The sequence below is a fragment of the Lithobates pipiens genome, unplaced genomic scaffold (assembly GCF_037356315.1).
Source record: "Lithobates pipiens isolate NorthernLeopardFrog02 unplaced genomic scaffold, aLitPip1_a1.2 Scaffold_8, whole genome shotgun sequence".
In the NCBI taxonomy this organism is placed as follows: Eukaryota; Metazoa; Chordata; class Amphibia; order Anura; family Ranidae; genus Lithobates; species Lithobates pipiens.
In genome coordinates, this window is record NW_027507903.1 from 13,882,476 (window position 1) to 13,899,663 (window position 17,188).

The window sequence follows — 17,188 nt, forward strand, 5'->3', positions numbered from 1 at the left end:
ACTCCTCCTCCTACTACTACTGCTACTATTACCTCCTCCTCCTACTACTACTGCTACTGCTTACTCCTCCTCCTACTACTACTGCTACTATTACTCCTCCTCCTACTACTACTGCTACTATTACTCCTCCTCCTACTACTACTGCTACTATTACTCCTCCTCCTACTACTGCTACTATTACTCCTCCTCCTCCTCCTACTACTACTACTACTATTACTATTCCTCCTCCTACTACTATTACTATTCCTCCTCCTCCTCCTCCTACTAATACCATTACTCTTCCTCCTCCTCCTCCTACTATTACTATTACTCTTCCTCCTCCTCCTCCTACTATTACTATTACTATCCTCCTCCTACTACTATTACTCTTCCCCCTCCTACTACTATTACTATTACTCTTCCTCCTCCTCCTACTACTATTACTATTACTCTTCCTCCTCCTCCTACTACTATTACTATTACTCTTCCTCCTCCTCCTACTACTATTACTATTACTCTTCCTCCTCCTCCTCCTACTATTAGCTACTCCTCCTACTATACTATTACTTCTTTCCTCCTACTACTACTACTCCTACTATTACTCTTCTCCTCCTCCTCCTCCTCCTACTATTACTCTTCCTCCTCCTCCTCTTACTACTATTATTATTGCTACTCCTCCTCCTACTACCATTACTATTCCTCCTCCTACTACCATTACTATTCCTCCTCCTACTACTCTTCCTCCTCCTATTACTCTTCCTCCTCCTATTACTCTTCCTCCTCCTATTACTCTTCCTCCTCCTATTACTCTTCCTCCTCCTATTACTCTTCCTCCTCCTACTACTATTTCTATTCCTCCTCCTACTACAACTATTACTCCTCCTCCTCCTCCATTACTATTCCTCCTCCTCTTCCTATTACTATAATGCCGCGTACACACGACCGGACTTTTCAACATCAAAGGTCCGACAGAACAATTCCAGCAGACCATTTTATCGTGTGTGGGCTGCAGCAGACTTTTGATTTGCAAAAATCCAACAGACTTTAGAAATGGAACATGTTTTCAATTTTTTCCGCCGGAACTCCGCTGGACCCAGTTCCTACTGAGAAATCTGTTTGTGTGTATGGCTATTCTGGATGGACAAAAACCGACACTAGGGGCAGCTATTGGCTACTGGCTATGAACTTCCTTATTCTAGTCTGGTCGTACGTCATCACGTTCGAATCCGTCGGACTTTGGTGTGATTGTGTGTGGCCAAGTCGTTCATTTGGAAAGTGGCCCGTCAGAACCGTAGAACTCGCCGCGAAGTCCGTCGGACCTAGTCCCTCAAAATGGTCCGTTATGGCACAAATCCTATTCCCCCTCCTCCACCTATTACTATTCCTCCTCCTCCTCCTATTACTATTCTCCTCCCCTTCCTCTTCTCCTCCTCCTATTACTATTCCTCCCTCCTCCTCCTCATTACTATTCCTCCTCCCTCCTCCTACTATTACTATCCCCTTGTCCTCCTCCTTACTTCTTATTACTATTATCCTCTCCTCCTCATCCACATTACTATCCCTCCTCCCTATTACTATTCTTCCTCCTCCTCCTCCTCCTATTACTATCTTCCTCCTCCTCCTATTACTATTCTTCCTCCTCCTCCTCCCTATTACTATTACTTATTCCTCCTCCTCCTCCTCCTATTACTATTACTCCTCCTCCTCCTCCTATTACTATCTATCCTCCTCCTCCTCCTCCTATTACTATTCTATACTTCCTCCTCCTATTACTATTCTATCCTCCTCCTCCTATTACTATTCCTCCTCCTCCTCCTCCTATTACTATTCTTCCTCCTCCTCCTCCTCCTATTACTATTCTTCCTCCTCCTCCTCCTCCTATTACTATTCTTCCTCCTCCTCCTATTACTATTCTTTCTCCTCTCTCCTCCTACTACTATTACTATTCTCCTCCTCCTCCTCCTATTACTATTCCTCCTCCTCCTCCTCCTCCTCCTATTACTATTCTTCCTCCTCCTCCTATTACTATTCTTCCTCCTCCTCCTCCTCCTATTACTATTACTATCTTCCTCCTCCTCCTCTCTCCTCCTCCTATTACTATTACTATTCTTCCTCCTCCTCCTCCTCCTATTACTATTACTATTCTTCCTCCTCCTCCTCCTCCTCTTCTATTACTATTCCTCCTCCTCCTCCTCCTCCTATTACTATTCCTCCTCCTATTACTATTCCTCCTCCTCCTATTACTATTCCTCCTCCTCCTATTACTATTCCTCCTCCTCCTCCTATTACTATTCCTCCTCCTCCTCCTATTACTATTCCTCCTCCTCCTCCTATTACTATTCCTCCTCCTCCTCCTATTACTATTCCTCCTCCTCCTCCTCCTCCTATTACTATTCCTCCTCCTCCTCCTATTACTATCCTCCTCCTCCTCCTCCTCCTCCCTATTACTATTCCTCCTCCTCCTCCTCCTCCTATTACTATTCCTCCTCCTCCTCCTCCTATTACTATTCCTCCTCCTCCTCCTCCTATTACTATTCCTCCTCCTCCTCCTCCTATTCCTCCTCCTCCTACTATTCCTCCTCCTCCTCCCTCCTATTCCTCCTCCTCCTACTATTCCTCCTCCTCCTACTATTCCTCCTCCTACTATTCCTCCTCCTCCTACTATTCCTCCTCCTCCTACTATTCCTCCTCCTCCTATTACTATTCCTCCTCCTCCTCCTCCTCATCCTCCTCCTCCTACTATTCCTCCTCCTCCTACTATTCCTCCTCCTCCTACTATTCCTCCTCCTCCTACTATTCCTCCTCCTACTCCTATTCCTCCTCCTCCTCCTATTCCTCCTCCTACTACTATTCCTCCTCCTACTACTATTCCTCCTCCTACTACTATTCCTCCTCCTACTACTATTCCTCCTCCTACTATTCCTCCTCCTACTATTCCTCCTCCTACTATTCCTCCTACAGTTGCAGGCATCCTCCCGGTACAACTTGGGGGATGAGGGCACTTCTGTAAGGATTAATTCACCCGGCCCCAGACAGCAATTAGAAATGACATAATCAAGTGCATACAATTCATAAAAAGTCCATAAATAATAAAAATGAATATATGAAAGTCTTCATAGCCGCCTCCCCTATCCAAGCGTCTGGCTCCCTGATCTACATATCAGAGCACCAGACCATGGATTTTCAATTGGGGGGGTTTGAAGCACCTCATTAGAGCCAGAGGCTCTGTTAGGCTTCAAAAAAGGGTGGCCTCTGAGCGCAGAGCATTGCACTCCAAGCCCACCCAGTTATGTGACCATAGCAAATTAATTTTTGGGGAATCACATTGTGTCCAGAGCCCATTTGACCCTGCTTCGGGTCTAAAAAGAGGGTGAGCTTGTATTGCACCTGGTGCAAAGTTTGCAGTACACCGTCTACAAGAAGGCTTTCATATATTCATTTTTATTATTTATGGACTTTTAATGACTTTCTATGAATTGTACACACTTATTGATTATTTATTGGCACTTAAATTGTATGGTTTCACAGACACTAGTTATTAGTGCTATCACACTGAGAATTTATTATATTTTATTGCTGTTGTGGAGACACATAGGTGATATCAGCAGCTTTTTTGTTTCTTTTGTTAAAAACCTTTTTTCACTTACCACTAGGTGGCAGCGTACAACTATTTAATGTTTTTTTTTTCTAATTAGAAATGACACTTATAGCAGCACTTCAGTGAGAAGCAGCTCTAGGGAAGGAGAAAGAAAAAGGTGCCTCTAAGTGCAGCATTTCACAGATTTATTGCAAACAAGTGGTTAAAAACACAAGATTCTCATAAGGAATGAGCATGCCAGTATAAAATTCCTGTGTAGTCTTTGCATAGCCCGTGTAATCCTATGCAGTCTATGCCCAGGGCCGCTGATAAGGCAGTACAGCCAGCCCTTCTGCACTGGGCCGGGCCCTATCAGTTTAAAAGGGGGGCCTTGGACACCCGCAGAGTAGGAGGGCCGGCTGTACTATCTTATTGCAGATAGCAGTCCTCTTCTGCCTTCCCCCGCAGTGCTGCCAGCCGTTCCTCCTCTTTCCCCTTCCAGCTTCACTGCAGGTGGATTGGTTTTAGGTACATGTGCTACTTGCATCTGCTGTCTTGGCCCCTCTGTGTGCCCCTTTGCCCCATAGCGCTGCCGGCTTCCCTCCTCTCCAGCCAGAACCTGGATGTTTCAGGATACAGAGTAGGGGAAGGGGTCGGTAAATGTGTCATTTTCTGGCCCCTTCCTTTCCTGAATAAACACAGTGAGCGATTGATACCAATCACTCCTGCATCCATTCATCACTGAAATACAGTTTACTATGCTTCCATGTGTGAATAAGCATGAAGCCTCAGAGCGCTTCTCATTCATTCATCTGTGCAGCTGAGATAGCAAAGAAAGGGAGTGATAAATCTATGTCCTCAGTCACTTTTGGCGGTAGGCCCAGATGTCCAACAGCAGCCCTGCCTACGCCTCCATGTGGGGAGACAGCCGGTCAGCAGCTGTCATCATCCCAGGAGAGCGGGGAATCGAGGAAGCAAGAGGTCAGCCCGGCTTCCGGGACCATGCTGAAACGCGAAAGTGACATCAGGCGATGGGCGGTAACGCATTTCGGAGCACACGTGGATCGCTCCTTCGTCTGAACTCTGACCGGCTCTCTCCCCACATAGAGGCATAGGACTACCTAGGATTACACGGACTATATGAGGATTTATACTGACAGAAGACATGTGCAATTTGTTTAGTTCCTAAATAGTTTAAGGAATTTAGACAAAATTATTTAATTCCAAAATTTCCGGATTTCTGAAATCTCAAATTTCTGAAATTTTCGGAAATTCAATATTTTGGAAATTCGGAAATCCAAAAATGAAAAAAAAAAAAAAAAGAAAATCTGAAACAACTAATTACATAGTTACATAGTAATTAGTTGTTGTTTCAGATTTTCTGTTTTTTTTTTCCATTTTCGGATTTGCGAATTTCCAAATTTCCAAAATATTGAATTTGCGAAAATTTGAAAATTTCTGAAATTTGAGATTTCAGAAATCCGGAAATTTGAAAATTCGGAAATTTTGGCATTAAATAATTTTGTCGAAATTCGTTAAACTAATTTCAAATTAATTTTCAAAACTAATTTTCAAACTAATTTTCAAATTTCCGGATTTCTGAAATTTTCAAATTTTGGGAAATTCTATATTTTGGAAATTTGGAAATCCGAAAATGAAAAAAAAAAAATAAATACTGAAAATCTGAAACAATAATAAGGTAACTATTACTATTAAATTATAGGTATTGGAATTTCAAATTTGGCTGTTGGTGAAAGTAACAAATAGGAACTTATTCGAAGTTATGAATTATCCGAAATAACGAATGCCATATCTAAATGAATGGAAGGTACCAAATTAATAATAAATAACAAGAATAATAAAAATGTTTTATTATTATTATTTATTATTATTTTTGTTCCATTCCATTTGTTTACATGCGGCATTTGTTATTTCGCATAATTTGTAACTTCAGATAAATTTGTATTCGTTACCTTCACTAACAGCCAAATTTGAAAGGAAATTACAATACCTATAATTTAATAGTTATTATTACTTAGTTATTATTTTGAATTTTACGGATTTTCTTTCTTATGTTCGAATTTTTGAATTTTCAGATTTTCAAATTGAGGATTTCTGAAAATTTGAATCCGTAAGTTTGAAAATTCGGAACTCGAAAATCCAAAAATTCTGAAATTCTAAAAAAACTCTGAAATTCAAAAATCAGAAAATTTGAAAACTCGGCTTTTCAAAATTAACGAACTTAGCGGCTTCGGATTTTCACAATTATGAACTCTAATCTTAGAGATAAGGATTTTACAAATTTTACAAACTCTAATAAGGCTTACCTGTAGGTAAAATTAATATCTCCTAAATCTGCATGGCTTATGCCGCGTACACACGAGCGAATTGTCCGGCTTACTTAGTCCGGCAAACAATCCGGCGGACTTTCTACCGAACGGACTTGGCCACACACGGACACACAGAAAGTCCGGCGTTTGCTAGCGCGATGACGTACAGCACGTACGGCGGGACTAGAAAAAGGAAGTTCAATAGCCAGTAGCCAATAGCTTCCTTTTTCGTACTTGCTTCTGAGCATGCGTCATTCTTAGTCCGCCGGACTAGCATACTGACGAACGAATTGTCCGCTGAAACCCAAGTCCGGCGGAAAGATTGGAGTGCAAAAATACTTTCTAAGTCCGCCGGACTTTACGCTGGAAAAGTCCGCTGAAGCCCACACACGATCGAATTGTCCGCTATAATGCGTTTCGGCGGACTAAGTAGGCTGGACAATTCGCTCGTGTGTACGTGGCATTAGGAGACATCAGCGGTGCATGCGCTCTGAAGGTCCGGTGTATTGTGCCGGAACTTGCCGGAACGCATGGCTTCCGCGCGGCTCCAGCCACTCAAAGCACCAGGAACAAACGCTGAGGGAACATGTCAGCTACCTCAGCGGTGACCGGGCAATGCATACTAGCACATTATGCTATTGTCTTGCAGGTTATTTTTTTTCAGCAGTTTACTACCACTTTAGGATTCGCATATTATTACCGTATATACTCGAGTATAAGCCGAGATTTTCAGCCTCTTTTTTGAGGCTGAAAGTGCCCCCCTCGGCTTATACTCGAGTCATCGCTGTCTGCCCGCTCGATCAGCGTGTCGAGCAGACAGACAGCGGCCATTCTATAATTCAAAAGCCGCGCCTCCGGCTCCGCCTTCGCCTGTGATAGGCGGAACACTGAATTTCCCAGCAGCCTGTGTTCCGCCTATCACGGACATCGTATCATCCTCGTACTACGGACGAGGATGATACGATGTCCGTGATAGGCGGAACACAGGCTGCTGGGAAATTCAGTGTTCCGCCTATCACAGGCGAAGCCGGAGGCGCGGCTTTTGAATTTTACAATGGCCGCCGAGGCGCCGACGAAGAGGGCACGGGACGGGACGGAGGCAAGGCACGGCACGGGACGGGACGGGACGGAGGCAAGGCAAGGCACGACACGGGACGGAGGCAAGGCACGGCACGGGACGGAGGCAAGGAGGCAAGGCACGGGACGGAGGCTCGGGACAAAGGCTCGGGACACAGGTAGGCTGGACACACACACACACACACACACACACGGATGGAGACACACACACACACACGGATGGAGACACACACACACACAGGGATGGATGGAGACACACACACACAGGGATGGATGGATGGATGGAGACACACACACACAGGGATGGATGGATGGAGACACACACACACAGGGATGGATGGATGGAGACACACACACACAGGGATGGATGGATGGATGGACACACACACACACAGGGATGGATGGACGGACACACAGGGATGGACGGACACACAGGGATGGACGGACACACAGGGATGGACGGACACACAGGGATGGACGGACACACAGGGATGGACGGACACACACACAGGGATGGACAGGCATGTCTCACCCTCGGCTTATACACGAGTCAATAAGTTTGCCAGTTTTTTTGGGGGTAAATTGGGGGCCTCGGCTTATATTCGGGTCGGCCTATACTCGAGTATATACGGTAAACATTTTTGAGTTTTATGGTCATTAGGTCAATGATGTTCAGTAATTCATCTCTAATTCTCTACTCCATTCACATCAGAACCCGGCACTGTTCCCATTACCCGTCCATTGCTGCTCTATTGCCCGGATGTGCGCATCCGTGAACTTCCAGTACACCGCCAGCTTCTTCCATTCGTTGGGTTTTAGGTATTTAGTTGCCAGCCTCCACATGACGGATCGGATGTGTTGTGTCTCTAGGCGATGGTCTTGTTTGAAGGTCAGGTGTCTGGCCACCCAGGAGTCAGAGTCACTGTTCATATTGTCCTATGGCGAGGAAGAAAACACACGTAAATCTACCACTAAGATTTCTCCTTAAGGTGCATACTTACAGGTCATGGGACAAAATTATATTGGTGCCCTCTCCCCCAGCAGGGCCGCTGTTAGAAATCATGGGGCCCCATACAGCCTATCTGATGGGGCCCCCTTGACCCCGACCATAACCCACCCTGGCTCCGCCCACAACCCCACCCCTCATTCCGCCTCTGCCTCCAAGCTGTCAGGGTGGGGGGGGGGGGGGTGTCTGGAGGCAGGAGCTGGAACATGTAACATTTATAGCGCCCCACCATTCATAACTGCATCTGGATGGGAGAGATGTCAATGTTGTGCCCTTTCAGTTTGTGTCTTCATACACCACCGACTTGGTTACCTCTGATCTGTCACATTTAGGTCTGGAAAAATAGAAAAGGATATTCTTTTCAAATTTTTTTTTTTTTCCTACCTGAATGGACACGGAGGAAGGTGGATCTAAATGCACACAAGTCAGTTCATACCTGTAAACCTACATGGAGCTTTCAATCAGGTCTGCATGAAAAAGGACCTAATTGCAAAGCTTGTGTGAAAGGTTATCAAAGGGGTGTGGTTTGGGGGTGGTAAAAATTCAGCTTGGCTGTGTGTTTTTACTGTCCCTTCCCCATCACATGTGCAAAAGTAGCATCTCACTATGTGCTCATGATGTATGGCTCTGTCAGTGTAACATGACTGTGTGGTGCTGACTTTGTTATGGCTATTCTGAGTTATAGTCTGTAACACACAGTACAGCCATATATCAGGAAAGTCAGCACCACACAGCCATGTTACACTAACAGAGCCATACAGCACCTGCTGTGCCCTGATCATCATAATGATAATAACCATGAGCACACAGAGTCTGGGGATTGCACATTATACAATAGTGTGACCTGTCAGTGTGTGTGTCTGTGCAGGGGACTGCTTGCCTGTGCACCACTGCCATGGTCCAGATTACTCCTGCTGCTCTGTCTGTCTCAGCCGCCTCAGTGATAAGTCCCTCAGGTTGCAGCACTTACTGAATGAAGGGAGCCGTATAACAGTAATATCCATCCGTCGGAGAGGCATACAGTGATCAGGGAGAACTTTAGTTTGTGCAGGTATACTGAGAACAGCATGCAATTGTATCCCTGCACCCGAAAGTGGAAAAAAAGTCCCTCTTCTGCTTTCACCTCCTGGGCCCCTCTGGTAACCTGATGGGGCCCAGGAAATGAAAATATATTTCTTATATACCTTAGTAATCAAGTGGGTGCGGGTTAATATAGTTATTTAGCTTCTTTTTTTTTTGCTAGAAGTTAAAAGCTGCTCGGGCCCCCCCTGCTGGCCAGGCCCGGTACAACAGGGCTGGTTGTACTGCCCTATCAGCGGCCCTGTCCCCCAGCAACCTCCTTCTGTCACAGATTCTAACCTAAAGTATCTCTAAATCATGTGTTAAACAAAAGGCCCGCGGACCAAATGCGACCCCCCATGCCACTTCATGTGGCCCTTGCACCCAGGGCTTTTTTACACAGCTGTAATGTGGCAGAGCTCAGGTCCAGCTCTCGCTTTCCGCTTACCACTGTTGCTTGTAGACAAAAGCCATCTGTTTTACAAGGACAGCTTTCCTCTCAATGGCTCTCACAGATCCTTGCTTGCCCTGAACCCACAGCAGGGACAAGGAAGAGTGCAGCGTGGTCACAAGTGGCATGGGGGGGTGGGGCATCATGTGGTAGGGTCTGTACATAGCGCACTCTTAAACCCTGAACTCTGCGCATAGCGCACCCCTGAACTCCTCACTATGTATGTATGCATAAATAGTATAATGTTTTTAGGACAGTAAGGAGGCTTCTTCACAGTAAGAGCTGTGAAAATGTATAATAGACTCCCTCCAGAACTAGTTCTGGACAGCTCAGTAGATTGTTTTAAAATAGAGCTGGATGTATTCCTAAATACACAAAATATAACTGGATATTAAAGTATAACTAAAGCCAAAACTTATTCTTTACTTTCAGATAAAGTGGGGAGGGATTATATCCCTATAAATTTGTATTGCTGTCAGTGCCCCAATTAGGGAGATTCACCCTCTCTATTTGTCCTGTTTACCATCAACATTGAAAGTGAAAGTAAAAGAAAATCCCACATTTTGGGTTGTCCCCAGAAAAGTAATAGAGGGGAAATCTTCTGATGGGGACACTAGTCCTGGTGACCTGGGGGTCCTCAAGGAATTCCCAGGGATTTCCCCTCACTTCCTTTTCTGAATATGGGACAGGAAGTGAAGATAAATCTCCCCAGTGGGGCACAGATGGCAAAAAAAAAAAAAAAAAACCCAACAGGGATTATAACCCTCCTTTATTCTAAAAAATAAAGGCTTTGCCAGTGTAGCACCCTCGTCCAAGAATGGGGCTACAGGTAAATTTAGTAATGCTGGGTGGTAGCCAGCCTGGCTGATTTGTAGTGTTTAGTGGTCAAATGACTTCTGTTCCAATTCTATTCAGTTGTGGGTTCCCCCTTTTGTCAGTAGGTGGTACTGTTGCCTTTGACATTAGTGTGATGAGCTACAGTACATTTAAGTTATGATAAACATACTTTTCAGAGCCAATCAGATTTGTTGCTATGAATGCTGGGAGAAGCTATTTATTGGGAAGAAGTCTTAGTTTTCCCACCCGTGGGCTACGGCCTGGGTGGATGTGTGTGTGTGAACAGCTCCTGGCTGCTAGGCCTGAAGCCTGAGGCCTATCCATGTGTTCTCCTGGATGCTAGACCTGTCCGAGGCCTATCAGGGTGTTCAAGATTATGCTGAGAAAAGCCTGCTAAAGATCTAAAACGATCCTAATGCCTTGTACACACGGCCGGAAATTCAGACGGAAAAGGTCCGATCGGATTATATTGTCGGAAAATCCGATTGTGTGTGGGCTCCATCGTACTTTTTCCATCGGAAATTCCGACGGAAATTTTTTTAGAGCAGGATCTCAAATTTTCCAACGAAAAAATCCCATTAGACTTTTTCCGATCGTTTGTAGAGAATTCCGATCGGACAAAGTGCCACGCATGCTCAGATCAAAATACGAGACCAAAGCTATTGGCTACTAGCCTCAATGTAGTCCCGTCGTAACGAACGAACGTCATCACATTCCAAACGATTGGATTTTCTGACAACTTTGTCTGACCGTGTGTATGCAACACCAGTTTAGGACAAAATCCATCTGAAAAAATCTGACAGATTTTGTTGTCGGAATGTCCGACCGTGTGTACGGGGCATAAGAGGGATGGAGACCTGAGATGAAGTACCAAAGGTGACTTTTGCATGGACCAGGGAACCCATGAAAAGCCTAGAAAAGCATCAAGATTGAATTATCTATAGAAATCCTACATGTTCCGTGAGTTAAGTTCAGTTACCATAGGAGACGTCCTAGGCCGCATACACACGGGCGGACTGTCCGCCCAACTAGGTTCGTCAAACAGTTTGACAAACAGTCCGTTCAAAATTTGCATGAGCGGACTTGACCACACACGACGAACGAACAGTCCGCTGAAAACTTGCGCGATGACGTGAACGGCACGTACGACGGGACGAGAGATTCGAAGTCCTATACACTGCAATGCAACCTTCGGCGTGTAAATCCTTTCTGAGCATGCGCGGAACTTAGTTTGACGAACAAGCCTACACATGAGCGGACTGTCCGCTCAAACCAAGTTTCAGCGGACAGTCTTACGGAAATTCCGAAAAACTTTGTTCGTCAGACTGTCCGCTGAAGCCCACACACGAGCGGACTGTCCGCTGAAACACTGTTCAGCGGACAAAGTTGGACGAACAGTCCGCCCGTGTGTACGCGGCCCTATTCTACAATGTACAGATGTGCTGGTTCAGTATAAAAGGTTCCTTCTGCCTTAATCTCACCTATTTTTGTCCAAGGAGTCTGCCAATCTGCCTGTTGCTGATTGCTACTAAGGGAGTCCTGTGCTCTTTCCCCTCTCTCCCACATTTTCCTGTTTGTGAGAAATAAACTTCTCCTTGTTTGAGCATAAAAGTGGCTGGCGCCCAACTTCTTTCCTGTTCATCACCCACCATGCCCAGTAACCTGCACCCTAAGGATGTATGTCAGCCCTCCCTACCCCCGGTAGTCACCATCATGCTCCCAGAAAATTAGGGTAGGCGATACACCTATAGTTCTACTGTGATAACACCATCAATTCTTGAATCTGCCAGTTAAACTATTTCTCCTTACTTACACAGCCTGCAAAGAATCTGAAGTCTCCTCTGCCAAGTCTGATATCAGGTCTTCCTGGTTGGAAGTGTCACAAGCCGTTTGGTTGTACTTCTTCTGCGACTCACAGGAGTGCAGTTCTTTTTGCACTCCTGTGACCCGTTTTCAGAAGACAGTGGGCTGAAGTCTCTCTGCTGCATGTCACAGAAGTCGGTCCAGACTCAGTGTCCTTACAACCATGGAGTTCGCCCAGATCCCTGGACCGACACCCGGCTCAGCCTCTCAGCGAGCCGATGAGAGCCTAAACCGGCTTTCCCCCGCCCCCTCCACAGCTCGGTGCTTCAGTGAGCGAGGTTGGGAGAAGAGCAGAGAACTGTGACTGACAGTCAGCAGCTCTCTGCTAGGGGAGCTGTGAGAACCGAGCGATCGGCGGCCTTCGATCGCTCGGTTCTTCATGCTAGAGCCACCGGGGACCTAGGTAAGTATAAATCAAAAAAACAAAACAAAAACTCATACTTCTCTTTTACTAATGCAGTGATTGATATGTATTATCTTCACATGCATGCAGATTTTGGATATTTAAGTTGCCTCATAAGCAGGGCCGGGAGAAGGGGTGGGCAAAAGGGGAGGCTGTCCTGGGCGCAGTGTGCATTGTAGGAATGGAGGCACCGCAAGTTGCTTCTACTATAAGGTTGACATGAGTAGTGACACCAGCGGCATCACTGCTTCTGTCAGCCCAGCGCTGGAAACAATAAGGAGAGAGCCGGGAGGAGGTGCAGTCTGTGCTCTCTCTCCCCCCCTCATCCTCATAAGCTCACACATAATGAATGGGGAGAGGGGGCGCAATTTGTCATCTTTGCCCTGGGCACTGGATGATCTTGTCCCGGTGTCCTGTCAAGAAATGTCCCCCATCGGATAGTGTCCGCCCTGTACTGCGCAGGCGCAGTATGGAGAACAAACGAGACGCCGAAAGTCTTCGATTATTAACAGGTGTTCATCAGCTCTACGCAGCGCCTGTGCACTTAATACTACATTCTGTTACACGTTCCCGATGCTCCTACAACTCTGCAAGAGATGGGGCAGTGATAAGGGCGGGTAATTCAATGTTACAATCCACCAAACCCGCCCATCAAGATTGCTAAACCCACCCTTCAGTTCTGTAAACACACCCCCCAAAGATAAACCCATTTGACAAATCCACCCCCACAAGCATCAGGAGCGTGTGACGCAATGTAGTATTAAGTGCGCAGACGCCGTCTAGAGATGATGAACAGCTGTTCATCTTCTGACACTTTCGGCGCCTCGTTTGTCCTCCGTACTGCGCAAGCGCTGCGCCTGCGCAGTACAGGGCAGGCACTATCCAATGGGGGGACCTTTCTCATCAGAACACCGGCACTGCTCGTAAGGCCCCCTAATGGGGCCCCTTCCCCCATAGCTGCCACCTATTAAGCCACTGTTCCCCCTAAATGACCACTCAGATGATTGGTTCCATATCACAACTTCCCCCCCCCCCCCACCACCTGTATGAATTAGACATGGGCGCCGTCCAAAAATTAGTTTTATTCCATTTCGTTCCGTACGGAAAAAAAAAAATTGTATTTCGTAATTCGTGAATGAAATTCAATCGGATTCGTACCAAATTACGAATTTTCATAAAATTCGTAAAATTTTCGTTAAAATAACGAAAGTTCATTATGATGAATTTATCATTATGAGGGGCTCCCACCATCCCTGTGCTGTGCCGACTTCCTGGGTTTTTAATCTTTAGTTTCGTTAACTTTTCGTAAAAATAATGAAAGTTTGTTATGATGAATTTACCATTATGAGGGGCTCCCACCATCCCTGTGCTGTGCTGACTTCCTCTGATCGGTGAACAAAACACCAGTCATGTTTCTGTTAATTTGGATCCGAAATTCGTTAACGAAATTTCGTATGAAATTCGTGAGCATAGAAATTCCCATAGGGTTCCCACAATCCCTGTACTGACTTCCTGGGGTTTTAACTTTTAGGCTTGTTAACTTTTTATAACGATTACGAATTGTCGTTATGATTTAAATTTATCATTATGAGGGGTTCCCGCCATCCCTGTGCTGTGCTGACTTCCTGGGTTTTTAACTTTTAGGTTCGTTAACTTTTCGGTACGAATTTCGGATCCGAAATTCGTAAATGAAATTTCATATTTCGTACGGAATTCGTATGCATAAAAATTTGTATTTCGTACGAAACTAAATCGCACATGTCTAGTATGAATGCAGAGTAATAATACAGAATATAAAATGCTGAAAAACACAAATGTAGAATAATACTACAGAATATAAATGCAGAGCGCATTCTGTACCTTCTCCCATTTGTAGAACCGGTCTGCCTTGATGATCATATCTGCCAGGTTTATGTGATTTCCTCGAGCAGCCACGTCAAGAGATGTTTTTCCTTGCTGGAAAAGAGAACAGTCAGTATAGGTGATCTGTGTAAACCAATCCTATGGTGTCACTCTAACTTTTGCCCTTGTATACCTTGTCCTGTAGCTTCAGATTTACACCCGCAATGAGTATCATTTCCGCCATGTCCTGCCGCCCATGTTCTGCCGCAATATGAAGAGGAGTCTGCAACCTCTGCGAAGACAACAAAGCCACGAGGACCAGATGTGAATAAAAGTCACTCTCACCATTAAAGTGGTTATAAAGCCTAAACATTTTTTACCTTAAAAGAGAAGTGTGTTTTTTGTTTTTTTGTTTTTTGCAGAATCATACTTACCTAGGTGGAAGCATCGGTCCGATGCTGCATCTGTCCCCATGTCGGCTCTAACACTGAGAACCGAGCGATCAAACACCGCCGGTCGCTCAGTTCTCATAGCTCCCTGAGCTGAGAGCTGGTGACTGTCAGTCAGTCAAAGGGGCCAAAAAGGTTCCCCCCGGAAGGGGGGAGGAGATGAATAAGCGGAAGTTCCACTTTTGGGTGAAACTCTGCTTTAAGATAAAAAAAAGACTTTTGTGTGCAGCAGCCCCCCTTATATATAACTGAGGTCCATCTAGATTCAGCGATGTTGCAAGAGAGACTCAGCTGCACCCCAGGACTCCCCTCCTCATTGGCTGAGACAGCAGCACAGCGCCATTGGCTCCCGCTGCTGTCAAAATTGGGGAGCCAATGAGGAGAGAAAGGGTCTGAATGCACACACGGAGCTGCGGCTCGGCTCGGTTGCCCCCATCACAAGCTGCTTGCCGTGGGGGCACTCACCAGGAGGGAGGGGCCAGGAAAGTCGAAGAGGGAGCCGGCAAGAGGAGGATCCGGGCTGCTCTGTGCAAAACCATTTCACAGAGGAGGTAAGTATAACATGTTTGTTATTTTTAAAAGGAAAAAAAAAAAAACGAGACTTTAGTATCTCTTTAAGTTAAAAAAAAAAGACTCAAAGGATGACATTTCTGCATGTCCCATTTTATCTCAACGAATAGATTTGTGTTTCAGATATAAAGCAGATCTTATTATTTCAGTGTAGGGCGATTGTAGCCGCAGCAGTGCATTGGGACAGAAACGATTGAGTACTGTCCGTGATGATGATCTTCAGGCTGGGTACATAGTGGATGCCGTTGCGGCTCCCAGCAGGGGGTCCGGTGCGTCCTGGTTCACCGTTTCAGGTCTGATTTCAGCCTGAATTTTGGGCTGAATTTGGACCTGAAACGAAACCAAAAGACGCACAGGACTCCTGTGCAAATTCGCACCGGGGCCGCATTGGAGATATGTGAACTGGTTCCATAGAGCCGGTCACATTCACCTGCTATTGCGAATAGCATCCAATTCACAATAGTGTGAACCCGGCCTGAAGGACACATAACTGAAAAATCTGTTAGTTGAAAACTTTTTTAAAAAAGGGTCATGGAATCTACTCAGTTGTTTCTGTTCCAGTGTAGGAATATTTCACACTTCTGTGTTGGAATACAAAAATTTAAGCTTTACATGAGGTTTTCTATTGTCCTCTCATTGCATTATGAAGTGTTAACATCAAAGCTGCTGCAAGTCACATTTTATGTAGTGCATGTCCACTCAACACCAAGGTAGGTACTTCCTCACTGATACCAACATCTGATATTTTAAAAAGGTAACATTAGAACACAAAAAGGAGAACCAACAGTCATAAAACTTACGTAATCGGTGAGATCCAGGTCACATTCACAGTCAATGAGAAGCTTCACCATAGCTGGGAAATTCTGCAGGACTGAGATGTGCAGAGCACTTGACTTTTGCTGGAGGAAGAATTCATTAGACAAAAATCCATTGATTAGACAAGGATTTTTTGAGTAGACTAGAATTCATTAGACAAGGATCCATCGATCAGACAAGGATCAATCGATCAGACATGGATCAATCGATCAGACATGGATCAATCGATCAGACATGGATCAATCGATCAGACATGGATCAATCGATCAGACATGGATCAATCGATCAGACATGGATCAATCGATCAGACAAGGATCTTTGTCTGATCAATGGATCCTTGTCTGATCAATGGATCCTTGTCTGATCAATGGATCCTTGTCTGATCAATGGATCCTTGTCTGATCAATGGATCCTTGTCTGATCAGACAAGGATCCATTTATAAGACAAGGATCCATTGATTAGTCAAGAATCCATTGATTAGTCAAGAATCCATTGATTAGTCAAGAATCCATTGATTAGTCAAGAATCCATTGATTAGTCAAGAATCCATTGATTAGTCAAGAATCCATTGATTAGTCTAGAATCCATTGATTAGTCTAGAATCCATTGATTAGTCTAGAATCCATTGATTAGACAAGACATCTATTGAATTAAACAAGAATTCAATGATTCCACGAGAATTCATTGATAAGACAAAAGTCCATTGATTAGACAATAATTTATTGATTAGACCAGAATCCTTTCATTAGAAAAGGATTCATTGATTAGACAAGGATTCATTGATTAGACAAGGATTCATTGATTAGACATAACTCAGACATTCTATATTGACAGTGAATAGTAGAATCCATATTGTCTAAAACACATCACCCCGATAGGCCCCTTTCACACGGGCGGCTGTTCTGCCGCTGTTAAAAGCACGTCTTGT

The 17,188-nt window shown here is 45.0% G+C and overlaps 1 protein-coding gene across 1 annotated transcript in view; it reads right to left on the reverse strand.

Annotated features, from left to right (window-relative positions):
• LOC143963426 (uncharacterized) overlaps positions 1–17,188 on the reverse strand; it is a gene marked incomplete in the record, with an annotated part of 86,618 nt that overhangs the window by 14,295 nt on the left and 55,135 nt on the right. The window contains 4 exon segments of the mRNA XM_077473057.1: positions 7,698–7,899; positions 14,443–14,538; positions 14,618–14,716; positions 16,244–16,342. Of these exon segments, the coding sequence (XP_077329183.1) occupies positions 7,698–7,899; positions 14,443–14,538; positions 14,618–14,716; positions 16,244–16,342 (496 nt within the window).